The sequence below is a fragment of the Pteropus medius genome, unplaced genomic scaffold (genome assembly GCF_902729225.1).
Source record: "Pteropus medius unplaced genomic scaffold, Ma_sr-lr_union100, whole genome shotgun sequence".
In the NCBI taxonomy this organism is placed as follows: domain Eukaryota; kingdom Metazoa; phylum Chordata; class Mammalia; order Chiroptera; family Pteropodidae; genus Pteropus; species Pteropus medius.
The window spans coordinates 307,789-334,757 of record NW_024348533.1 but is presented as its reverse complement, the minus strand read 5'-3'; the positions used below and the strand labels follow the sequence as shown (position 1 = coordinate 334,757).

Below are 26,969 nucleotides of genomic sequence, written 5' to 3'. Positions count from 1 at the left end.
AAAAAAAAAAAAAAAAAAAGAACAAAGCGTTAAGGCTAAGCTATAGAGACCAAGCCAATGTGAACTACCACAGCATTTTTAAAAACCTACCTTATTTTAGAACAGAAAGAAATTAGCAACCAGTATTCAGAATTTTAAAGGATTATTAGTAATTATATAATTTAGAAAAAGGATTTTGAATAGTGTTGAAAAGTTGTATTAATGGGTAACATCCTTTTGCCAAAAATCTTTATCTCTATTAGTGGCTTCCAAATTGGCAACCTGTTTTTAAAAACTTATAACTGTGGTTTTGACTAACTGTGTAGTCATTTAAGGTCAAATGACTTTCCTATGAACTGATTCTGATCAATCAACTAGCATGACGTCGCAAATTTTTCATAGTGACTAAATGTAAAAAGATAGCATCTTTCTTTTCTTGACCCTATATTAACTTCTATCCTTTCAATCCTCAAGCATGTCTTTAAAATAATTTACTGAATAAATAACATTATCGAAAAATTAACAGTGCTTCTTCCTCTTGGCCTAGCAACTACCAGTTTTTTGATGACTTCTTCCAATCTTTACTAACACATAGACAACTTTACAGAGTTGTAATCAACGAATATGTACAATTTGTGTTTATCTTTTTTGCTTATTAATACTTCTCGTTCATGTATCTACTTGTTATTTTTAAAATTTTATTTATTTATTTTATGGTGACGGTTAATGAAATCTGTTGTTTCAGCTGTATATTTTAACAGTAAGACATATATATATTTACATTCTGTTCACCTCCCCTATCTACTTGTTATTTTAAAGGTTACCTGCTATAATATGAAATTGATGTGCCACAATTTACTTCACCATTTGGTTGATTTCTAGTATACCACAATCATAAACAATGCTACTAGAAACCTCTTTGTATAATTTTTAAAAATATTTTCTTATGCTAAAGAACTTGTGTGATCATTTTTATAGTTTTTGTTACACTTTACCAGATCACTCCTCTGAAAATATTCAATACACAAAAAATAAATCTCATATTTTTACAGTGTTTTGCAACTTATAAAGTACTTTCACAAAAATAACTTTGCTTAATCCTGGGATAGATTTCTTTCCCTGAAGGCTCTTTAGTAGTAGGGTTTAAAAGTTTTGCTAATGTAATGAGTGAAATGAACCTCAAAGGAAAGTAAGATGCAAGAAGCAGTGGTAATCAAAGAGATCAATAAATATGTTGGTAAACCTAAATAAATAATGCTGGTTAAAAAGTGACTTATTTAAGGGATTTCAAGACAATAAGGAAAAACATACTAAACAATGAAAATACAGGAGATGGAAGAAGTAATCAGAGTTGGAGCATTTTGTGGTTCTTATACCATTTGAAAGTATGCTAAAAATATTAACTTTACACTTCAAAAAAGGCATGTAAAAATTTAAGCATAACCACTAAAATGTCAGAACCAGAGTGTGCAACTCCCAAACCAGTAGAATAAAACATGGGAATAAAGGAAGCTCAATCAATCCAGAAACAAGGAAAGGAGGAAAAAGAAGCAAAGAAAAAGCACAGAAAAAGATATGAGAAATACATCCAAATTTATGAAGAATCACAGTAATTGAAAACAGATTAAACTCACATTAAAAAGATACTACAAAATTGTATGAAAAGATCAGCTTTTTTCAAGAATACATGTCATGAAAAAATGACATTAAAAAGAGTCGAAAATTAAGAAACAGACTAGACAAATACTAATCAAAAGAAAGCTGATGTACCAATACCAATATCAGAAAAAGAATTTATGTGCGATAGTATTATAAGGGATAAGAGATTCACTAATAGGTATAGGTATATCTCATGGTAATTTTATTTTCCATTTCACTAAGTATAATATAAGCAAAACCAAACATTTTTCAGTAGTAGTTTATTGAGAACTTGACCGATTTGCCTTTTTAGCTCTTTTTATTTTTAGGGCTTAATCATTTTTATTGTAAATCTTTTCCACCCTCCTAGAGTTATCTTAGTTTTGTAGTTTCCTATTGTTACAAAATTGGAAATTTTTGTGATGGAATCTGGCTACCCTGTCATGTCCTTTTTTTCCCTTCAACTCTTAATTTTTCTGAAGTATTTTAAATTATAGAAAGCATGACGCTATCAATGAACATTTCCATGTGCACCTCAAAAATGCTTGATTTCTTACATAGCAAAATATTATTACATCTAATATAAAGAAATTAACAATAATTCTATTTTAGCATTTGATTTCCAGTCTACATTCAGAAAAAGTTTCCCCATGTATGCCCGCTGCAACTCCCTCCACATCTCTATGTCCAAACCAGGATCCAATTCAGGACCATGTGTTGCATCTGGGTGACATATAATTCAAGTCTCTATTTGCAATGGTACTGTTAGTTTGTTTTTTGAAGTCTTTTATAACCTGCAACAGTCGTTTTAATGACGATAGCCTGGACAAGTATCCTGTAACACATTCCACCTTCCAGACTTGCCTTTTCCATTTTTGTGGTATTATTAGCTTAATCCTTAATTCCTTTTAAAATTAATTATTTTTTATGGTGACATTGGTTAACGAAATCCAAGTTTCAGCTGTACATTTTAACAGTAAGGAATATATACATTTATACTGTTTACCTCCCATAGTTAATTTCTTTCTGTCACTACGTAATTGACCTCTTTTATCCTGTATACTTCCCCCCTCCCCTCTAGTAAGTTTAACTTTTTTTAAAAAACAAAATTGCCTAAGAGGTGATGTTGGATACTTCACGTTAAGATAACAGGTATCCAAGTATTTATTTAAATGGTGTGTGTGTGGGGGATGGTCTTGGTGATTATGCTTCTGCTTACACTTGTCAAAACTCATGAAACTATACCTGAAAGGGTGAATTTTACTGTATGTAACTTATGCTTCAGTGAACCTGACTTTAAAAATGGGCTTTCACTTTGTTAAGGCCATACTTCTGAGCAAGAGCATAAATCTGTCTTTCTAGTTTCCTCAGTTTACATGTCTGGAGTCCTAGTATGAGAATCTCCTTTCAATCAACCACAGACAATAGGTATGAAAATAATAAACTCACCAGTAAAGTCAGTTTTGAATTGTCTTCTGTAGTAATTTAAGATTTTATTAAAATTTTTTAAATAAAAAATAAAATTGGCTTTAGTCTTTTGTCATTGTTTTATTACATTTGGTGGGTCACATAAGTTATTACTGTATAATTCAATGTTTTGTCATCGGTAATTTAAAATATGTACTGTAATAACTGACTTTCATATTTTCTTACTTGGTACATCAAGACACAACTCACTGGCCTTCACCATTTGCGTCCTTTGACATGTGAATTTTAAAGTTTATGTATTAAGTTCTATAAATGATTGTTTTGGGAGTGTGTGATTGGAGAGTGTTTCCTACATTTTCTTATCTTAGTAATCCAAAGTTTTTGTTTTGACTTTAGTGTCTTCCACTATTGTTTTTGTGATTTTTCCTACATGTCCGTGCATGTGATATCCCTCAAGCTGGTTTCCAAAAAGCAATACTCTCATTTTTGAGAAAGGTAATTTCTCTTTCCCTTATTCAAATTTTTTTTTGACAAAAACTTGTACATACTTAAAGTATATGTGATACTTTAAAGTGTACTCCAGTGTAACCAACACCACAATCAATGCCATCAGCATATCCATCACCTCCAAAAGTTTCTTCACACTTTGTTTTGTAAGAACACTTAATAAGATCTACCCTCAGCAAATTTTTAAGTATGCAATATTGCATTGTTAACTGTTTGCACTATGGTATACAGAGCTCTCATTATTTATCTTGCATAACTGACACTTTCTTATTTGGAAGGCGTCTATTCCTATCTTGTATCATTACTTATGGCAGTGGATTTTCTTCCTATTTGCATAATATTTTAGTTTTATAACAGCATTTGGCTTTTGCTCTTTAACATCTCTCTATTCTTAAAAATTACCGAGGACCCCAAAAAGCTTTCTAAAAATAGTTTATGTTATAATTGGCATACAACATTAGTTTCAGGTGTACATTTACATATCTTATGATATTATCATATTAAGTCTAGTAACCATCTGTCACTGTGCGAGGTTATTAAAACATTATTGACTATATTCCCGGTGCTTATCCCACGTTCTCAAAGAGCTTTTATGTGAGTTATAACTATCAATATTTACTCAATTAGAAATTTAAATTGAAATTTTTAAGCACAATATACAAGCACACATTTCATTAGTCACTACACATCACGTGATCACTGGAAAACACAGTAAGGAAGGAACGAGTGAAAAAGGCAAATAACGTCTGCGTAATGTTAAAAAAAATCGTTTTAACATTAGTGGACACTGCACGCACACCCATTACAGCGTCCCGGGATCACCCGGACTTCCGAGAATCGCTGTCCGTCACAAGTCTTTGTCGTCCCTTAAACTTACTGCCTGTCGGTGCCGTCCGAACCCCCAACAAGGAGACTGCATCATCCACCACCCCTAAAAAGACCTGGGGCCCAACCCCTTTGGGCGGTGCTGCTCCCGGAAGCCGAAGCTGCGCGCGCACCCCTGGCCTCCCGCTTCCCGGCGTGCCCCGGGTGTATGGCGTAAATGCGCGCGAGTCGGAGCGTCTCATGTGACCTGCAGGGACGCCGAGGCGGGAAACTGTGAGTGGGCCGGGTTGTGGTGTCCCTCGGGCATCCCCTGGCCGGCCCCCAACCGCTCTCGCCCGCCAGTCGGGAAAGAACCAGGTGTGAGAGGAAGGATTCTAGCCAGAGTCTTCGTCCCCGTCGGGAGCCTTCCGGCTGGCGCTCGCCCTGCTGTGGTCTCAGTGCTAAACCTTGGTGGGCTCCAACCCCCTGGTGTTGAGATAAGAAACACTTACAAACATGTCCCGGATCGAAAAGATGAGCATTCTGGGCGTGCGGAGTTTTGGAATAGAGGACAAAGATAAGCAAATTATCACTTTCTTCAGTCCCCTCACGATTTTGGTTGGACCCAATGGGGCGGGGAAGACGGTAAGTCTTAAGTAGCCGCCTTCAGGTTTTGAGTCGCCACATCTCAGAAGTCTGGAGAATAAAATATAAAATATGTAGAGAGTTAAGAACGCTGATTAGGTCGAGAGGCGTCCCTTCGTCTCCGCGGCTCGGTTCTTGGGGCCCAGAAAATGCCTGTGCCTCCGGGTGACTCCCCGGCTCCGGGGCGTGGCCTTCAGGCCTTAGCGACTTTAGGAGTCGACCAGACCCAGCATCCTAAGGGTGTCCAAACCTGTCTAGTGTCGAGGTTGACTTGAGGATCCCGAGACCTGGAGCTACCGCCTCCAGAGCTCACAGTTCTACAAGAAGTCTTTGTGTTGATGTTTTTGTTTTTGTTTTTGTTTTTAACACTCTATGGTCCCAAAGCATAGCACTCACTTCTGGTAGTTGTCCCAATCCATGGAATTTCTTTAAAAGTTATATAAATATGGGAGTTTCTAAGTATGCCAACCGTCTAAGCATAATAAATGGGAAAGAAAATGGCTTAATTTAAAAATGAAACATACCATGGGGCTTAGTTAAATTGGAAAACTGCAGGCATACCTAGTTTTAGTGCACGCCTCACAGGTGTTGCATGATTTTTGACATACTGAAGGCAAGCCCCTTCACCAGCAAAAAGATTAGGACTTGCTTTATTGTGGTCTGGAACCAAATCTGCAGTATCTCCGAGGTATGCCTGTATTTTGTTGTTTGGATGTGTTTACCTAGTCAAAAAAAATTGAGCACAACTTATTTACTGTGACTTTTTAAAGCACTGGGAACATTTAGAAATTTGAGTTGGGCCCTGGAATGGCAAGCAATTACAGAAAAAGTATAGCCAAAAGAGGCTGCGTGGCCTGGAAAGGTGGCTTCAGATAAAGCAAGGAGATACTAGTGTAACAGGAAGAGTAAATGCAATTTTGTGAAAAGTGTTAAGAAGGAGATAAGGTTTAGTGTTGAGAGTTGAAAGCCTGACTCTTGTCTACTTTTGTTTATGTAAACGTGTCATTATTTATGGAATGCCTATTATGTACCTAGTATTGTATTAAGTGCACTACTGTGAAGGAGATTAGTATAGTGTTTATGAACACTGGCTCCCTGAATATACAAATCTTTTGCTTCATCATTAGCTGTGTGACTGCTGGCAAGAGCCACCTAAATGCTCTGTTCCTTAGTCTTCTCATTCATAAAATGAAGATAAAAATCTGCAGCTTAGGCTTAATGTCAGAATTAAATGGTTAATGTAAGTAAAAGTGGTTAGTACAATACCTGACACATAATAAGATCTATGCAACTTTTAGCCATCAGTTTTGAGTGTGGTTTTTTTTTTTTTAACTTTTTTAAGTATTTCAGCTTTATTGAGGTATAATTGACAAAAAAATTGTAAGATTTTTAAAGTATACATCCTGGTGATTTGCTATACCTATGTGTTATGAAAGGATTTCCCCTATCTAGTTAATTAACACATCCATCACAGTGTTATCAGTTATGGTAACCATGTTTACATTAGCTATTGTTACTATTGAATTACTTTAAAGGGTTTTAATTGGAAATAGAAATTTTTTTTTTCAAATAATAGTTGCTTATTTTATTTTAGTATACTTACTTAATTATATAGCTTGTCTATGAACTTATTAGCAATTATTCTTTAACACTTAACCGTATCTATATTACGGGTTTTATGTCAAATTTTATCTGATTGTATCCTTTATAGTCTCTAAGGTAAATATTTTTATAATTTATTAACATTTTATGATAAATTTATGTGACTCTCTTATAACTAAATAATATAATTTATCTTTCTTTAGACCATCATTGAATGTCTAAAATATATTTGCACTGGAGATTTCCCTCCTGGAACCAAAGGGAATACATTTGTTCATGATCCCAAGGTAATGGTACTAGTAAAATTTTGTACTTTTAAAATAAAATTTTTATGTTTATAAAAGTGATAACAACTCATTGTAGAAAACCTGGAAGTGGAAAAGTGTAGAGAGATACGAAAGTCACCCACACGCAGTCTTCTCAGTACCCATTGAAAACCTTTGTTGACATTTTCATGTATTTTCTCCTTTACACACTTTACACACAGTTTTACATAGCTGAAGTCATACTCAAATTTTGTATTCTGAGTTTTTTTCCCACTTAACATTATCATAAAGTTCCTTGCATTTTATATTAAAAACCATATTAAATTCTTTATATTTAATTTTCAATTACAGTTGACATTCAATATTATTTTATATTAGTTTCAAGTATACAGCATAGTGGTTAGACATTTATACAATTTATGAAGTGATCCCCCTGATTAGTCTAGTACCCACCAGGCATTATACATAGTTATTATAATATTAATATATTAAATTCTTAATCTGGGTGTTTGGTACATGGTTGCTTCTTTTAATCTTTATACTGTTTGTATATCTGAACTATTTCTTCCTTAAAACATGACCTTTTATGAACATTTTTAATAACTACATAATTCTTTTACATTTAATTGCTATTAGTTTTTTTGTGAAAATGTACCGTGATGAAAGTCTTTGCATATGAATTTGTTTGAATTATGGTATTTATACTTAGTTTGTGTAAAGGACATAGAATTTTCTATACATATTTTGGCCTAACAACAAGATTTTTCTTGTTTCATATACTATCGTGGCGTCATGTGCCTCTTTCAATACGCCCCAAAAGGTTCATTGTATATTTATGTCAGGCTTTTTTCTGTTTATGAAAACATTTGTGTGCATGTATAAATATACTCACATATGCATATATACATTTACATATGTATTTTAACACATAGGTAGAATTTTATTATACCACTGTACAAATAAAATATTTAGTGTTGTACTGCATAGGTTTGTTTACACACACACACACTCTTTTATTTCATTGTTTTACTAAATAGTATTCCATTGAGTTTATATTCTGTAGTTTATTTAATGGGCCCCCATTGATAGTCATTTAAGTTGTTTCCACTTTATATGACTAAAGATAACTAATAATTATTTACTAATTTTCTTAGAAATATCACTTAGTACATGTGCTGAGCCCTCTTTACAATGACTATCCGTACCTTCTTGAATCAACTCTTGGAGGCTGGATCCAATCCCTTTGTCATCTCAGACATTTTGCTTTTCAGTTGTTCCTTCTTGTTCCTTCATTAGCAGTTTTTCTCTCTTTCTAGTATCATTCACATCAGCATGTAAACATGCTCTGTTAGCTCCAGTCTACAAACACACAAAAAACTGTCCCTTTATTCCAAATCACCCTCTGGCTACTACCTCTTGTCCTTTCTAGTTTATAGCAAAATTCGCAGGAGTTATATGTACTCATTGTCTTCATTGCTTCCCCTTTTCTCTTCAGCCTACTCTGTTTAGCATTTGTTCTTTTTTTTCCACCCCCCACAAACACTGCTCTTGGAAGGTCACCAGTAATATCCATGTTGTCAGATAAAGTGGTCATTTTCTAATTCTAAGTAACTTCTCAGATTTGATATAGTTGGTTTTTCCCTTTTTAAAAAACATTGCTGTCTTGGCTTCCAGGACATAATCTCATTAACTCCCTTTTCACTGGCCACACCATAATCTCCTTTGCTGAGTCTGCTTTTGCTTGACTCTTCTTAGGTGATCTCATTTCGGCTCATTGCTTTATGTACTGGTTATATGCTGATGACTCCCAAACTTACATGTTTAGCCCTAACTTCTTTTCTCAACTCTAAATATATGTGTCCAGCTGTTTGAATATTTAATGAGCATCTCAAATTTAACGTGTTTAAAACAGAACTTTTAGTTCCTTGTCCCCTCACCCCTCTCACATTCTCAGGCCTGTTAGTATCTCAGTACTCCGCAGTTTAATTAATATCATTCACACATTGCTTGTGCCAAAACCTGAGTGTCATTCTTTGATTCTTTGATCTTACCCTGTTTCCAATTCATAGGCAATTCTTAGCTACTCTTCTAATACATGTCCAGAATTTGTCCCTTTATCCCATCTGCATTGCTCCTTTCTTGGTCCAAGCCACCATCTTCTTTCCTTTGAACTCTTCTAGTAGTCTACAAACTTATTTTCCTGTCCTCATTCTTTTTTTAATTCATTTTTCAATTATAGTTGACATACAGTATTAGTTTCAGGTATACAACGTAGTGATTAGACATATACCTTATGAAGTGGCTGCCCAATAAATCTAGTACTAATCTGGCACCTTACATAGTTATTACAGTATTATTGACTATGTTCCCTATGCTGTACTTCTCATCCCCATTACTATTTTTATAACTGGCAATTCGTATTTCTTAATATCTTTCACCATTTTTGCCCATCTTTCCCAACCCTCCTCCTATCTGGTGACCATAAGTTTGTTCTTTGTATCAATGAGTTTGTTTCTGTTTATTCGTTTATTTTGTTTTTTGGATTTCACATATAAATAAAATCATATGGTATTTGTGTTTCTCTGATTTATTACACTTAGCATAATACCATCTAAGTCCATCTATGTTGTCACAAATGGAAAGATTTCATTCTTTTCTTTAGCTGAGAAGTATTCTATTGTGTATATATACCACTTCTTTATCCATTTGTCTCTTGATGGACACTTAGGTTGCTTCCGTATCTTGGCTATTATAAATAATGCTGCAGCGAAGATGGGGGTGTATGTATCTTTTTGGATTAGTGTTTTGGGTTTCTTTGGATAAATACCCAGAAATAGAATTGCTAGATCATATGCTAGTTCTATTTTTAACTTCTTGAGGAACCTCCATACTGTTTTCTGTAGTGGCTGCACAAATTTACAATCCCATCAACAGTGCATGAGGGTTCACTTTTCTCCACATCCTTGCCAACATTTATTTGTTGATTTATTGATAATAGCCATTCTGACAGGTGTGAGGTGATAGCTCATTGTAGTTTCGATTTGCATTTTCCTGATTATGAATTATGTTGAGCATCTTTTTTTTGTGTGTTGGCCATCTGTATGTCCTCTTTGGAGAAATATGTGTTCATGTTCTCTGCCCATTTTTAAATTGTATTTGATTTTTTTGATGTTGAGCTGTATAAGTTCTTTATATTTTTTGGATGTTAACCCCTTATTGGATATACCATTTGCAGATATCTTCTCCCATTTGGTACATTGCCTTTTTGTTTTGTTGATGATTTCTTTTGTGATGCAAAAGCTTTTGAGTTTGATATAGTCATATTTGTTTATTTTTGCTTTTTTTTCTTTGCTGTAGGAGATACAGCCATAAAACATTGCTAAGACCAATGTCAAAGAGTTTATTGCCCATGTTTTCTTCTAGGAGCTTTATTGTTTCAGGTCTTACATTTAAGTCTTTAATCCATTTTGAGTTCATGATTGTATATGGTGTGAGAAAGTGGTCTAATTCATTTTTTTGTATGTATCTGTCCATTTTTGCTGACACCATTTATTGAAGAGACTGTCTTTACCCCGTTGTATAGTCTTGTCTTGTTTGTTGTAAGTCTCTGTTTGCCCTCATTCTTGAAATTCTCTTTTTCACACAGCAACCAGAGTTATCTTTTAAATATTCACTCACTCATTCATTCATTCAAGAGGGAGTGAGTTATTCAGAATCTGGGGGAAGAACACTTCAGTCAGTGTTAATACTAAGTGCAAAATTGGAATCACAAGGAGTAGAAAAATGACGAGGGAAAGACTGGTAGAAAATTAAGTCAGAGAGATAGAAAGTAATACATTCTTAGGACCTTGGATTCTATTCTTATTTAATTAGGAATCTGTTGGAAGATTTTAAGCAAGGAAAGGGCATTTTTAAGCAATCAGTCTGGCTACTGATAGTAGACTCTGTATATGGCAAGGATGGAAAGGCAGAGACTAATAAAGGGGATTTTATGATTGTCCAGGTGGTTTGATTAAGGTAGTAGTGGTAGAAATGATGAGAAATGCTTGGATTGGGGATTTTTTCTTTTTAATTAATTAAACAAATTTTTAATGGTGATATTGGTTAATGAAATCCAGTAAGTTTCAGCTGTACACTTTGACAGTAAGGCATATATATGTTTACATTGTGTGTTCACCTCCCGTAGTTAGATTTTTTTCTGTCACCACATATTTGACCCCCTTTACCTGTCTGCCTCCCCCCTCCTCCCTATCCTCTGGTAACAACTAGTCTGTTGTCCATGACCATGAGTCTCTGTCATGTTCATTTGTTGTTTTTAGGTTTATATCCCACATATAAGCAATATGTGATTTTCGACTTTTTCTTTCTGGTTTATTTCGCTTAGCATGATTATCTTGAGGCCTAGCCATATTGTCACAAATGGCAGTATTTCATCCCTTCTTATGGCTGAGTAATATTCCATTGTATATATTTACTACACCTTCTTTATCCAATCATCCATCGTAGGACACTTCAGTTGCTTCCATGTCCTGGGGATTGGGGATGTATTTTACAGGAAGAATCAACATATTAGCTAATGATTTAGATGGTGGTATATGAGAGAGGTAGAATCATCAAGTATTTTGACTTGAACAACTAAATATAGTGTTGTCATTTATTGTAATGGAAAAACTTTGTAAAAGGAGATTTGGGTGGTTGTGGTTTAAACATGTAAATTTGGGATGTCTGTTAAATATTCAAAGGAGATATCCAGTAGGCAGACAGAAGTATGCACATGGAAGATATTTGGGTTAGAGAAAGAAAATTAGGAATCACGATATATATAGTTAGTTACATATAATTAGTAAAGCCTGACGGTATCATAGGAAGTGAATATAGAGATGAGGTACAAGACCTGAACCTCGAGCACATGAGCACTTAGAAATAGGAATGAAGAGGAGGAGCCAGCAAAAGATGTTAAAAGAACAAGTAGTAAGTAAAATAAGGAAAACTGGGAGAGTCTTGTCTTAGAAGACCTGAGAATAAAATGTTACAAGAAAATAGGAGTCATCAACCTTGTCAAATACGTTGGAGCTGAAATAAGAGGGAGCCATTGGTGATCTTGATAAAACCAGTTTTAATCTAAAAAACAAGAGGTAAGGAAGTGAAACACACAAAATTGTTTTATGAATTTTGCTGTGAGTGGAAAGAGATAGGACAGTAGCTGAAAAGGTTTGCAGGATCAAGGGGAGTTTTGTTGGTTGTTGTCGTTCTTGTTTATATTTTTTAAAATTCATTCATTCATTCTGATGTTTCCATGTTGACTGATGCTCTGGTATCTCTGTCCAATCTCAGTTTATCACCCACTCCCCTTTCCAAATGCTTTCATCTTTCAGGAGTTGTTTTTCTCAGCTACCTGCTCATGTCCTCCCTGTGGTTCTTCTGGCCTTAGTGGTTTAGCTCTTTTCACTTGCTACCCACTTTTCAGCTACTCTTATTTCCCAGTTCTGAGCTCCCACCCACACTGTTTTGTTCATCAGCTTTTCTCTCCTGAGTTTTCATACCTGCTTCTGTGGGTTGAGCCATTCCCCTCACCCGAATTGCCCATGCCCCCTCAATTTTCCCAATCATTTCAGTTCCTCTCACTTTCTTTTATCTTCAGCTTCTTTTGTCTTTCCTTTTAACTATTTTGATTTGTCTCTGCATTTAATACTGTTTACTTTGTCTTATAAACACCTGAATTTTTCTGGTGCTCCTCACCAATCTTTCTTACCTGTCTTCAGTTGTTTCTATCTACTTAGGAATTTTGATTTCTATGTTGTTCTATTTGCCTAACTTACTCCCCCCCGCCCCAACCCCGCCGCACCCTTCTACTTTCAGACTTTTGCTTACCTCAGTTATTCCCATTCTTACTCTGACCTCCTTTACATCTCCTCAGCTGACCTGTACATTCAGAAGCTCATTTTTCTATTGTCTGCATCTCATCAGTTTTGATTTACTTCTGGCTGATACTGTAAATTACCTAGATGCTTATTTGCTCAGATGTTTCTTTATCCTATATTGCTCCTATATGTTGTGTTTTTAAAAGTGGGAGATACTAGAGCATTTATAAACTGATAGGAATGACCCTGTAGATAAAGGGGAGAATTGATGCAGGAGAGAAGATAATTGCAGAGCAAACTCCTTGAGTAGGCAGGAAGAGATAAGATCCAATGCTCAACTGAAGAAGTTAACAGAAGCATTCTCTGTTTATCCATTGCAAGAGGATGGCAGGCAGAGTATATAATTCGTGAATTTAGTGGTGAAAGAATGATTAAGTTCTCTTTTGATTGTTTCTATATTCTCAATGGAAAAAAGAAGTGAAATCATTGGCTGAGGGTAGGAGAAGGGGTTGATTGAGGCTAGAAAAAGTGTAAAGTAGTTTTTATCTCAGTAAATTGATTAGGGAAGTGTTATAGGGTTACATGACAGTGTCAGGGGGTCACTTGTAGATGAAAATTTGTAGGGAGACAGGTCATGGTTGTATCTCCCAAGCACTAGAGCTCCAACACCCCATGCCGGACTGACTCTTGTCCCCCTTGTGCCAGCCCTCCTCACCCTGCTTGGCTCTGACTGCCCATGCTAGACTCCTCCTCATTCCCTACTCATGTACACCTTTCCTTTCTGAGTCTCTGATACTCTTTACTGGGTGGCTTCTTATAGGGATGCCCTTTCTAATCTGGGATCGAATTTCCCACAGCTGACTTCCCCCTTGTGTGGATTCCCTCCTCAGTGTTTTCGGGCTCTGGATCCCCACATCATGCTTTCCCTCAGTGTGGACACCCTTATTCTCCTGAGCTGGGCCATCATCCCTATGCATGGATGCCTTTTTTATCCCCCTTGAACTTTGACTTCCTTGGACTCTTGAAACCCTGTGCCATGCTGTCTCCCCATGTGGTTACCCTTCTCTGCCTAGTCAAGCCCAGTTATCCTGCTCTAGGCTGAGCTACCAGGGCCCTCCACCTCCTGCCAACATCCTTTTTCTGCCCATTCTAATGGTTTTATGACTAGATTGTTTGGAAAAGGAAGGGCTTGTTTTTTATTGTTTTATTCTTTTGAATAGAAATTGTTCTAAAGTATAATATATATATATTTCTGTCCCTTAATAAATTAACTCGATCTAAATTACTTTTCGAGGTGACTCTTAGTAAGAGCATCAACAACAATATTGTGATTGAAATGCTATAAGGTACCCTTTGCTTGAATTCCATTTACTATTTTAATACTTGCCAGGTAGCTAAGTGCTACAAAGGTAGATGCCATGGAGAGCAAATATGAGTATTTGGCCTGCTAGTCAGGCACATTGTAAACAAATTAACTTGTTTCTGGTACATAAATGCATAACAGTGTACCAGGTTCTCTTTTCTCCACATCCTCACCAACATTTGTTGGTCTTTGATTTATTGATGACAGCCATTCTGATAGGTGTGAAGTGATATCTCATTGTGGTTTTAATTTGCATTTCCCTGATGATTAGTGATGTTGGACATCTTTGCATATATATATTGGCTATCTGTGTGTCCTCTTTGGAGACATCAATTCATGTCCTCTGCCCATTTTTTAATTGGATTATTTGGGGGGTTTTTGATGTTGTATGAGTTCCTTATGTAGTTTGGATATTAACCCTTTATTGGATATAACATTTGCAAATATCTTCTCTCATTCAGTAGGTTTTTTCCTTTTATCGATGATATCCTTTGCTATCAAAAACTCTTTAGTATGGTGTAGTCCCATTTTTTTTTTCTTTTGTTTCCCTTGCCTGAAGAGACATATCAAAACAAACAAAAAAAACCTGCTAAGAGTGATGGCAGAGAGTTTACAGCCTATATTTTCTTCTAGGAATTCTATTATTTCAGGTCTTACATTTAAGTCTTTAATCCATTTTGAGTTTATTCTTATACATGGTGTGAGAAAATGGTCTAGCATCATTTTTTTCTTTTTGCATGTTGCTGTCCAATTTTGCCAACAATATTTATTGAAGAGACTATCTTTACCCCATTATATATTCTTGTCTTCTTTGTCATAGATTAACTGATCAAATAGGCACGAGTTTATTTATGGCCTCTCTGTTCTACTGATCTATGTGTCTGTTTTTATGCCAGTACCATGCTGTGTTGATTACTATAACCTTGTAGTATTGTTTGATATCAGGAAGCTTGATACCTCCAACTATGTTCTTCTTTCTCAAGATTGCTTTGGCTATTCAGGGTCTTTTGTGGCTCCATATAAATTTTAGGATTATTGATTCTAGTTCTGTAAAAATGCCATTGGTATTTTGATAGGAGTTGCATAGAATCTGTAGATTGTTGAATGATGGTAATTCTTTCTATCCATGAACACAGTATATGCTTCCATTTGTTTGTATCTTTTTCAATTTCTTCAATGTCTTAAAATTTTCCAAGTAGAAGTCTTTCACCTCTTTTCTTACATTTACTCCTTGGTATTTAGTTCTTTTTGATGCAGTTTTAAATGGGATTGTTTTCTTAATTTCTTTTTCTGATAGTTCGTTATTGATATATAAAAATACATCCAATTTCTGAGTATTAATTTTGTATCCTACTACTTTACTGAATTCATTTATTCTAATAATTTTGGGGTGGATTCTTTAGAGTTCTCTCTCTATAGTATAATGTGTTCTGCAGATACCAACAATTTTACTTCTTCCTTTCCAATTTGGTTGCCCTTTGTTTTTCTAGTCTGGTTGCTGTGGTTAGGACTTCCATTACTGTGATGAATGAAAGTGGTGTTAGTGAACATCCTTGTCTTGTTCCTAATCTTAAGGAAAATACTTTTAGCTTTTCACTGCTGAGTATGATGTTAGCTGTGGGTTCATCACCCATGGCTTTTATTATTTTGAAATATGTTCCCTGTATTCCCACTTTGCTGAATTTGTCTAATGCTTTTTCTGCATTTATTGATATGATCACGATTCTTATCCATCATATTTTTTATGTGTATGATCTATTTGGTATATTATTTAATTTGATTTGCTAATATTTTGTTGAGGATTTTTGCATCCATTTTAATCGGGGATGTTGGCCTGTAGTTTTCCTTTTTCTTAATATCTTTATTTGGTTTTGGAATCAGGCTAATGCTGGCCTTGTAATGTGAGCTTGATAGCCTTCCTTCCTCTTCAGTTTTTTGGAATAGTTTGAAAAGGATAGATGTTAATTCCTTCAGTTAATTCTTTTATTAAAATTCACCTGTGAAATCATCTGGTCAAGGATTTTTGTTGGGAGTTTTTTGATTATTGATTCAATTTCATTAGTAGTAATAGATCTGTTTAGATTTTCTGTTTCTTCTTGATTCAGTCATGGAAGATTGTATATTTCTAGGAATTTATCCATTCCAGGTTGTTCAGTTTGTTTGCATATAATTGTTTGTTGATTTTACTTAAAATCCTTTGTATTCTTGTACTGTCAGTTGTCTTGAGCTTCTTTTTCATTTCTTATTTATTTGGGCCCTCTCTTGATGAGTCTGAATAAAAAGGTTTATCAATCTTGTTTATCTATTCAAAGAACCAGCTCTTGGTTTCACTGATCTTTTCTATTGTTTGTTTGTTTGTTTTTTTTAAGACTTCGTTTCTACTCTGATCTTTATTTTCTTCCTTCTACTCACTGTGGGCTTTGTTCTTTTTCTAGTTCCTTTAGGTATAAGACTAGATTTTTATTTGAAATTTTTCTTATTTCTTGAAGTAGGCCTATATTGCTATGAACTTCCTTCTTAGAACTGATTTGGCTATGTCCCATATATGTTGGGTCATTGTGTTTTCATTTTCATTTGTCTCAAGGTAGCTTTGATTTTTTACTTGATCTCTTTGTTAACTCATTCATTGTTTAACAATATGTTATTTAGCCTCCATGTGTGTGTTTTTCAGATTTATACCTTTGTCTTTAGCTTTTGGCATTTTAATTATGATGTAACTTAGTGTGGACTTCTTTGGGTTGATCTTGTTTGGGACTCTGTGCTTTCTGGACTTGTGTGTCTGTTTCCTTCACCAGGTTAGGAAAGTTTTTTTTTTGCCATTATTTCTTCAAACAAGTTTTCAATATCTTTTTCCTCCTTCTGGTACCCCATAATGTGAATGTTGGTATGTTTGATGTTGTTCCAGAGGTCTCTTAAACTATCCTTATTTTAAAAAATTCTTTTTTTGTTTTTGCTGTTCCAATGGGGTATTTTACCCTACTTTTCCTTGCAAATCGCTGTTTTGATCCTCTGCTTTATATAATTTGCTGTTGATTCCCTCTAGTGTGTTCTTCATTTCAGTTATTGTAATCTTCATTTCTGACTTTCTTTTTATGTTTTCTGTCTCTTTGTTGAAGTTCTCACTGAGTTCATCTGTTCTTCTAAGTTCATTGAACATCCTTACAACCAGTGTTTTGAACTCTGTATTTGGTAGGTTGCTTGTCTCCATTTCATTTTGTTCTTTTTCTAAAGTTTTGTCCTGTTCTTTCATCTGAGACATGTTTCTTTGTCTCCTCATTTTAGCTGTCTCTGTGGGTTTGTTTCCATGTATTAAGTAGATCTGCTACATATCCTGGTCTTGGCAGAATAGCCTTATGTAGTACATGTTCTATGGGGCCCGGTGGTACAGTCTGTCTGGTCACCTGAGCCAGGTGTTGCAGGGATGTCCCTTGTTTGGGTTGTGTGTGCCCTCCTGTTGTAGTTGAGCCTTCATTGCTGCTGGTACATCAGTGGGTGTGGTTGACCCTCAGGCTGACTGGCCGTGAGTGCTGACTGTTACTCAGTGGATGAGCTGTTGTGTGGGGGCTGACCCCTTCCACCCAGAGCAGGAGTCGCTTTATCGGGGCTCTGATACCAACCGAGTCTTCGGTTGTATCATTTGTGCAGCTGGTTGGGTGGTGCTTTGGTGTGGTCTAAAGCCAGCCACTGGGTGTGTTGGTTCTGGAGCCTCTTGTGAGGGACTCCAGTGCAGGCCAAGGTCAGCTGCTGCTTGTGCCAGGCTTGAGGTGGCCTGGTAGAAGCTACAGTGTGATCTGTGGTTGGTTGCTGCTTGTGCTGGGCTTAAAGGCACTTAGGAGATGTCATGGTGTGAACTGAGGCCATCTCTAACTTGTGCTGGGCTTGTGGCCACTTGTTGAAGCTACATTTCACGCCAAGATTGGCCACCACTTATGCAAGGCTTGGGGCCACCTGATGGGATTTATAATGCAAGATGAGACTGGTTACCTCACATGCTGGGCTTAAGGGTGCTTAGTGAGAGATACGGGGCACACTGTGGACCTTTGAGAGATTTTAGGAAGGTCTGTCGCATGAGCTGAGGCAGGGCACTTGTCCACACAAGCAGGCAGTGGAAGAGGTTTGGGTTGGGTGTGTAACTTGAGTGGGATGAAGTCTCAGGGAACCACCAGGGTGGGGCGTATAATGTTAGCCAAGTTAATGCAGAGCTCAGACTTGGTGCTCATCTGTGTCTTCTGGCTGAGTGGAAGGAGGGTTCAACAAAGGAACAATGACACCTGCCAGCGCTTCCATCCCCAGGGAGAGATGCCCAGAACTCTGCCCCTTCATCCCTTGCCCTGAAGCTAGTCAATTTAGTTCTCCCCACCTCCATATGTCCCTGGCACCTTTCAAGCTGCTGACCCTGTGCTGGAGCCCAGAGTGAGTGGGTTTGTGAGGAAGCGAGTCTGTGCAGGCTATTTAAGAGGGCAACTTAATCTCCAGCAGCCCTCTTTCTCACTTGGACATAGTCCCTGTTGCTTTTCACAGCCAGATGTTATGGAAACTCCTCTTCCTGTCACTGGTGCCCTGGGCTGGGGAGCCCAGTGTGGGGCTAGGAACCCTTGCTCCTCAGAGGGGACCTCCACAGCTGTGTTATCCCTCCTGATTTTTAAACACCATACCATGGGTGTGGGACTTGCCCTTTCCACATCTTTGCACCTCCTACAAATCTGATCTTGCTTCTTCTTCATATCCTTACTTATAGGACTTCTGTTCAGCTGGTCTTCAGGTAGTTCTCAATCACAGTCGTTCTATAATTTAGTTGTAATTTTGATGTGGTAATGGAAGTGTAGCTTTTAGCTACTCTGCCATCCTGACTGGAAGTTCATAGAATCTGAACTAATAAATATAGGAGGAATAATGGCACTAGAAAATTACTATTTCATAACTATCCGAGTAATAATGACTTATGTAGGAAACACTAGATGCTAAAACTAGTGGAGGAAAGCTTGGTAAGCTATGAGATATTTACATGGTCTTGATATATCTCTCCCCCAAATATTTAGTAATAGCAAAGTAGAGGAAATAACTTGATGGTGCAGAAGCCTGGCAGATACCACCTTTATCAAGAAATTGATATTAACATCCCCAGTATTGAGATAAATTGAAATCACTGTTCTAAGGGATAAGATGCAATAAAAGGAACACATCATTCTATAATATGCCTGCCAAAGATGCTATTGCAGGATTCTTGAACGGAGAGATGGGACACCGAGGCTGTAAGCAGGAAGCAGCATTTATTGATGCCGGCACCATCTCAACAGATTCTTATCCAAAGGCTGAGCTCCAATTGTAACAACAGGCAGTTTTATACAGTCTTGTCATTCCTACACAGCTATAGATACAAGGAAGAACATTAATTGGTTGGCAAGCTATGAGAAAACTGTTGTTAGCCTGAGAGTCCTTGAAGTGGAGGGAGGGCAGTCAGGAACAAACTCTTTTGAGCAGGGAATGGCCAGGCAGCATCAGGCTGCCACATTCCCCTCTTTGATGCTCAGACCCAGGACTGGGTCAGAGAGCATCATCTTCTTCTTTTAACTTTTGGTTTAGAGGCTGGTACCTCCACAGCATGAGGACTTTTGCTGCAATTTTATTGGCCCAATACCAGGAAGGAGCTTTGGGCCACCAGTTTAGGTCTGTGTGATTTAAAAATATCATTCTTTTACATGGAGTTTCTCCAACCCACTGAGTGTATCCTGGACCCATCCAGCCAAGACATTTTTATTTTACCACTCCTGAGGAGAGGACCCGACTCTGGAGTCAACCCTCTTCGCAGCGAGCCACTGTGTAGTTCCACTGGAGGAGGTAAAAGACGTCTAGGCTAGTTCCCTTCCAAAGCCAATGTTCACTCATGAGTGTTCTTCCACAAACTCAGCATTTAGTGACACTAAGTTCATGGGTTATCCTCTCAGCTGAGTCAACAAAGAGGTTCTTCCCTAGGGTTGGGAAGTCAAGATTTTAGCCCAAGGCGGCCTTTAGCTGATCACACATTTGTGGGCTTTGGGGCCTAGGAGAAAGTGTAGGCTTAGATGTGGTTGAATTATGCAGCCATTGGAAATTTTCTCCAACTGCTGGGTCCTCTGCATTGTTATGGACCTTTCCCTTGCTTGAGGTCCATCGCCAGCATGCCCAAGTTTCCCCTAATTTTTCAGGTTCTTGGCAGGACTGGCTGCTCTCAGACTTAACCTTTATGTACTCCATCCAATATTGGAAACCCTAATGAGTGCAGAGTATGGTGTTTAGGGCACACCCTTCAGGTAGGCCAGTTACAGAAGTGAAGCCAGTGGCAGTGTTGGACCCTATCCTGTACCTTTGCATGCAGTGGGTACAAGGGGAAGAAGAAGGGGGGAGACTGGCACCACACATGTGGTGGAATAGGAGGAGAAGGAAAAGAGTCTTTAGGGGTGCCATCCTCACGAGATGTCATCCTCACGAGATGTCATCCTCAGGCTTCTGCCAAGTGTAGATTGGTCAGCTTCCGGACTGACCAAAGCAAGGCCGATAGCTTACCCTTGGTCTGTCGTCACAGTCAATATTTTCTTCTGGAGGGTTGCCTTGAGGGGCTCAGAAGAGTCTGGAACACGTTCCCACTCTGTAGCTGTGGGTTTAAGTCAGCTGTGATGTATCCAGGGTGTTATTTTAGCAACCTTAACTGCAGTGGGGGGTAGACAAAATCACAGTAAAGGGGCCCTCTCCACAGAGGTTTTAAGAGCTGAATATTCTACTCTTTTACCCAGAGTCTCCTGGTTTAAAGGAATGAACTTCAGTGGTTAAACTGACAGGGAGCCTTTCCTTAACCCATTGTTTGAGAGTCTGGAAGGTGGTCCCGAAGGCCTGAAGCTGTTGACTCAGAGTCAATTCACCTATTTCCTTGAGGTCTCCTCATAGTCCTTTGTTGAGTGGTGGTGATCACCCACACAAGATCTCATAGGAGGAGAACCCAGTCTTCTTGATTGGGGCCAAACTGATTCTTAATAGTGCCATGGGGAGGACTTTATCCTAATGTAGATGTATCTACTGACATAGTTTTCCCAACTGAGTCATAAGGGTCCTGTTCACATGTTCCACCTATCCTGAACTTTGTGGTCGATAGGCAGTATGTAGTTTCCATTTAATATTTAAATTCTTGGCTAGTAGTTCTTTGCACTATTTCTGCTACAAAGGCTGGCCCGTTATCTGAGCCAATGGTAATTGGAAGGCCAAATCGTGGAACAATTTCTCAGAGAAACAGTCTGGTACTTTTCGGGCCTTCTCAGTCCGGGTGGAGTAAGCCTCTACCCAACTAGATATAGGTGCATACAAAGACCAAGAGATACTTGAGGCCCCGTGATCGAGGCATTTCCGTGAAGTCTATTTCGAGTCCCTCAAAGAGGGTGCCACTGACTTTTCGGACCCCCGGTGGGGCACATGGCACTTGCCTGAGGTTGTTGCAGGCACAGACTTCGCACCATTCACACACCACTCAGGAGATGCTAGAAAGCAGGGGAACATAGAAGTACTGACCCAGAGTGGTTTCTAGGACAGTGTGACCAACGTGAATTCTTTGGTGAAACTGCTTGACAAAAGCTGGGGCTAGGATCCCAGGGACTGCAGTTCGTCCATCCTTAAACTTCCACCATCCACCGGGGAGGTGCTCCCCTCTTCAGCCTTAAACCAGGCTGCTTGAGGCAAGTACTTGGGGTCCCCTTTGGCTAAGGGACTGGGAAACAGGGAAGCAATTAGAGCTGTAGGGCAGGCTCTTTCCTTGGCCGCTGCCACTTTGGCAACCTGGTCTGCCCTGTGGTTGCCCCAGGCCATTATGATATCCCCTTTTTGATGTCCTCTGCAGTGCATGACTGCTACTTTCTTGGGGGCCCACACAGCATCTAAGAGTTGTAGATTTTCCTTTTCATGTTTTTCATCTTTTTCCCCTGAATTGATTAGACCTTTCTCTTTGTACAGGGCTTCATGTACATGGAGGGTGGTGAAGGCATACTCAATTCATTGTATATGTTAGCACACATTCCTGCTGCCAGCTGAAGGGCGCGAATCAAGGTGATAAGCTCTGCCTTCTGTGCTGAGGTTCCCCTAGGCAGAGGCATTGCCTCTATGGCGGAATGTAGGGTCACCACAGCATATCCTGAAAGGCATTCTCCTCCCCTCACAAAGCTGCTACCATCAGTGTTGTAATATTTTGCATCAAGGTCCTTGAGGGGCTGCCCTGTCAAGTTGGGTCGACTGGAAAACACTTCATCTATGACTTCAATGCAATTGTGGTCTGACTGGCCAGGCCCAGTGGGTAGCAAGGTGACTGGGTTCAAGGTTCGTATTACCTCTAGGCGGATACATGGATTCTCTCACAGCATTCCTTGGTATCTGACCATCTGGGCATTGGTTAGCCAATATTGTCCTTTGTACTCCAGTAATGTTATTACTGAATGTGGTACTCGAACTGTCAGTTCTTTCCCCATAGTCAGTTTGTCAGCCTCTGACACAAGGAAAGCCATGGCTGCGAGTGCTCGCAAGTGGAGTGGCCAGCCCTAGGCAACAGAGTCAAGCTATTTGGTTAGATAAGCCATGGGACGGTGCCAAGATCATAGCAGTTGCGTTAAGACCCCTACTGTGACACCCGTGCGCTTGTGTACATACAGAAAGAAAGATTTGGTTAAGTCTGGGAGTCCTAGTCTGGTGGTGTTAGTGAGTGCCCACTTGATTTCTTTAAAGGCCTTCTGTTGAAGAGGCTCCCATTCTCCCTCTTTGTGGCTTCATAGAGGGGTTTGGCCAGGATGGAGAAATTAGGTATCCAGACTTTGCAGAAGCCAGCTGCTTCAAGGAATTCGCAGACTTGTCGAGTGGTAGGGACAGGGATCCAGCAGACCGTTTGTTTCCTTTTTGGGCTGAGTTGGCGTTGCCCCTGCAGCAGGTGGAAGCCGAGGTATTTGATTCTTTCTTTGCAGATTTGAGCCTTCCTTTTAGAGACTTTGTAACCTGCTTCCCAGAAGAGATTGAGGAGTAGATGTGTTCCTTCCATGCATTCCTCATAGGTCTTTCCTGCTAGGAGGAAGTCATCTACATACTGTAGTAATGTACAGCTGTGTTGGTTTGCCGGGAAGTCCTTTAAATCCGAGGCTAGAGCAGACTCAAATATGGTCATGGAGTGTTCGAACCCTGAGGCAATCACGTCCATGTCAACTGGCCCTTTTCTCCGCTTTTAGGGCTTTCCCATTGGAAGGCAAAGATTGGTTGAATCTGAGGAGCCAGGCGAATGCAGAAGAAGGCGTCCTTGAGGTCCAGACAGGTGAAATAAGTTGCCTCAGTGGGGATGAGATGTAGGAAGGTGTATAGGTTGGGGACAACAGGGTGCAGGATGACAGTCACCTAGATGACTGCACATAAATCTTGGACCGGCCAGTATTCATTGGTCCCTGGCTTCTGACCGGCAGGAGAGGCATTTTCTGGGATAATTGGCAGGGACAGAGAATTCCATACTTCAGAAGTCTCTCTAAATGTTTTTGGATCCCCAATTGTGCCTTATGGAGGATGAAATACTGTTTTTGGCGGGGCGGCTCAGCTCCTGATTTTAACTCTACCACCACTGGAGGAATGTGTCGTGCCAGTCCTGGAAGGTTGTCTTCAGCTCACACTCTGAGCACCTTGAAGGGGAACTTGGGTCTCTGGACTCTTCAGTGAGACTATAGAGGCGCCACTCTTCTTAGGGAACCGTGAGCGACATGATCCTTGCTTCTGACCTCCCCAAGGTTAGGGCTGCTTGGCCACGTGTGTCAAAGGTAATTTGAGCCTATAGTTTTCCTAAAAGATTTTGTCCCATCAGTGCCACGGGGCAGTCGGGCAGATATAGGAGTTCATGAACAACTTCTTATCCTCCTAGATTGTACTGGCAGGGCTTCAGGAAGGGGCAATAGACTCGTCCCCGGTTTGCTCCCATAATGGTAGCTTGTCTTTGAGAAACGGGGCCCACAGGCCAAGTTACAACTGAATGTTCAGCTCTGGTGTCAACCATAAAGTCAGTAGTCAGCCCCTGACTATCGTTTGGACCATAGACTCCTGGGGACCTGGCAGAATGAGCCCAGTCTGGCCTAGTGCTAGCAACACAAGCTTTTCTTTCACACGACCTTGGAAGGATGCCAGGGATCGGGCTAGGAGGACCCTACAGTTCTCTTCTAGGCAGACTCTCAACCAAGGGGGTCAAGTACAAACTATTGCCTCCCAAGAATCAATATAAGGGAATTGATCTGGGTGGCCAGGTTGACTAGTAAAGACGAGAGACCTTTGCAATGACTTCCCTATCGAGAGCTCCCTCTGCTGGCCACCCAATGCCAAAAGAGGGCCAGTCAATCTCACAAAGGGTGCGGAGTTTTTGGGGGGTGAGTTTAACTCCATAATTTCCTGAATAACCCTTTTTGAAATTCTTAAGCAATAGTATAACCTAAAGGCGTCTATTTACTCTGTTGTTCACCCATCTTTCCACCCATGGTTGATATCACACATGCACTCAGAGATACTCTTCACCCGTCTTTGGCCACTCCCCTTGTGGGGATCTTTCAGGCACTTCTTAGCAATTGGTGTGTTGGTATAAACCCCTGACTCGGAATACTGGAGTAGACTGCTCACGGAGATCCAGTGACACCACCCTAAGCCATATGAGATTCGCCACGGAACCGTGGATAGGGACTCAACTCGCGCTTCATAGCAAAGCCATGTCTCAGTCACACTCAGTCACACACCATACACACTCTACCCTCTGCCTTATGTACCTGAGAGGTCACAGTTTCCTCTAACAAATGTAGAGTTACTCGGGTGACCTCGGGAGTTAATCAGAGTCCCCTTCTGTCCTCTAGCAGACAGGCTGTTCTTGGGACCCAGGTCCTTACCACTCAGTTGGGTGGTTCTCCTGAGCTTGTTCCTGTGCCTCTCCGGGTTCCATTGTGCTTCTGGGGTGACCGCCCAAGGTCACTGGAAGAGACGTAACTCCCTTTACGGGCAAGCAGAATCCGTGTCTCCCCGCATCCTGGGGGCCGGACCCGAAGATAAGGGAGGCGAAAAACTGCCACCTCCAGATCCTGGATGAGCCCCTAGAAATGTTGCGGGATTCTCGAACAGAGAGACAGGACACTGAGGCTATAAGCAGGAAGCAGCATTTATTGATGCCGGCACCGGCTCAGCGGATTCTTTTCCAAAGGCTGAGCCCCAATTGCAACATAACAGGCAGTTTTATACAGTCTTATCAGTCCTACACAGCTACAGATATAAGGAAGAACATTAATTGGTTGGCAAGCTATGAGAAACTGATGTTAACCGGAGAGCCCTTGAAGTGGGGGCAATCAGGAATGAACTCGTTTGAGCAGGAAATGGCAAGGCAGGGTCAGGCTGCCACAATGCATCATCTACTTATAGTCATAAAGAAATAATAGACAAACCCAAATTTTAGGAGACATTCTGTTTTTTTCAAAATTATCAGTCATGAAAGTCAAGGAAAATCTGAGGAAGCATTCCCGACTGAAATAAACTAAAGGGACATGGCAACAATGTATAGTTCAGAACTGTGTGATACAGTGTGTAATTCTGAGCTGGATTTTGTTGTTGCTAAATATGTATTGAAACAATTGGTAATACTTTAATGGGATCTGAGAATTATATGGTATTAATATATCAGTATCAATTTCCTGATTTTTATGGTTGGAAATGTCTTTGTTTTGTAAGAATCATTGGTAATGGGACAGCAGATCAGCAATGTACTCTCAAGTGGTTCAGGGGAAAAAGTTATGTATACTGTATTTCTACTTTTCTGTAACTTTGTGATTGTTTAAAAAATATTTTAAAAGACTCTTTTAGTACTTAAAAAGATAAAATTCATTTATTTGAAAAATCACATATCTGATATCTTAACGATGCTGAATAATGGAAATGTATAATACAATTTTAGTAAATCAGTTAAATAGTAAAATTAATTTTTTTGTCCTCATTTTTGGTAAGATTGCTTATATCCTTTCAGAACTAATGTTTTGATGCTTGCTAAGGTAGCATAATTTTTTTCTATTTTACCTTCAAAGATTGCTCAAGAAACAGATGTTAGAGCCCAGATTCGTCTACAGTTTCGTGATGTCAATGGAGAACTTGTAGCTGTGCAGAGGTCTATGGTGTGTACTCAGAAAAGCAAAAAGACAGAGTTTAAAACCCTGGAAGGAGTCATTACTAGAACAAAGTAGGTATTTGTTTTATATTTGAATATCTGTTCATTTTCTGTCTTTTAATTTATGTTTTTTCCTACAATTTTAAGTTTATTTCAGGGAGTATAATAATTTTTTTTAACAGATTTTATTTTTTAGAGCAATTTTAGCTTCTCAGAAAAATTGAGCAGAAAGTAGAGTTCCAGCATATTCCCTATCCCTACACATGCACAGCCTCACCCACTATCACCATTTAATTTTTTATTTGATTATTATTTATCAGGTAAATAGAATGATCTTATTAAAGATTTAGTGGTAATACTCCATTCCTTTTCGTAATTTATGAAGAGTTGCTGAATTGAAGGTACATAATCACTCAAATATAGATTGAATGAATGAAAAATGCTAGTGTTAGGGATAGGTAAGATGACAAGTAGACAAATAGGAAAGAGTAATAATTTGTCCCTTTCAACTGTTAACATTCTGCTTAGAGCAGGTGTCATCTTGTAATGAGTATGGATTTTGGAATTAGGCCACCCTGAGTTCAAAGCTTTATCTTTGTTGAGCAAATTACTTAACTATCACCTTACCCTTACGTTTTGTTTATTTATGTATTTGTTAAACTAATTAAATAATTTCTATATTTAACTAATAATGTTTAGCAGCTGCTATGTGC

General features: G+C 38.8%; 1 protein-coding gene and 1 long non-coding RNA gene across 2 annotated transcripts in view; one reads left to right on the top strand and one right to left on the bottom strand.

The window, feature by feature from the left end:
• The window catches only part of LOC120616516 (uncharacterized), a 5,009-nt gene extending 339 nt beyond the window's left edge, over window positions 1–4,670 (bottom strand). The window contains exon 1 of the long non-coding RNA XR_005656611.1: window positions 4,430–4,670. This is a non-coding gene — a long non-coding RNA (uncharacterized LOC120616516). The remainder of the gene's footprint in view (window positions 1–4,429) is intronic.
• A 9-nt stretch (window positions 4,671–4,679) lies between these two features.
• Window positions 4,680–26,969, top strand: part of RAD50 (RAD50 double strand break repair protein) — an 84,768-nt gene continuing 62,478 nt past the window's right edge. Inside the window, exons 1-3 of the mRNA XM_039879952.1 lie at window positions 4,680–5,001; window positions 6,807–6,890; window positions 26,177–26,328. Coding sequence (XP_039735886.1) covers window positions 4,873–5,001; window positions 6,807–6,890; window positions 26,177–26,328 — 365 coding nt within the window. The 5' untranslated portion in view covers window positions 4,680–4,872. The remainder of the gene's footprint in view (window positions 5,002–6,806; window positions 6,891–26,176; window positions 26,329–26,969) is intronic.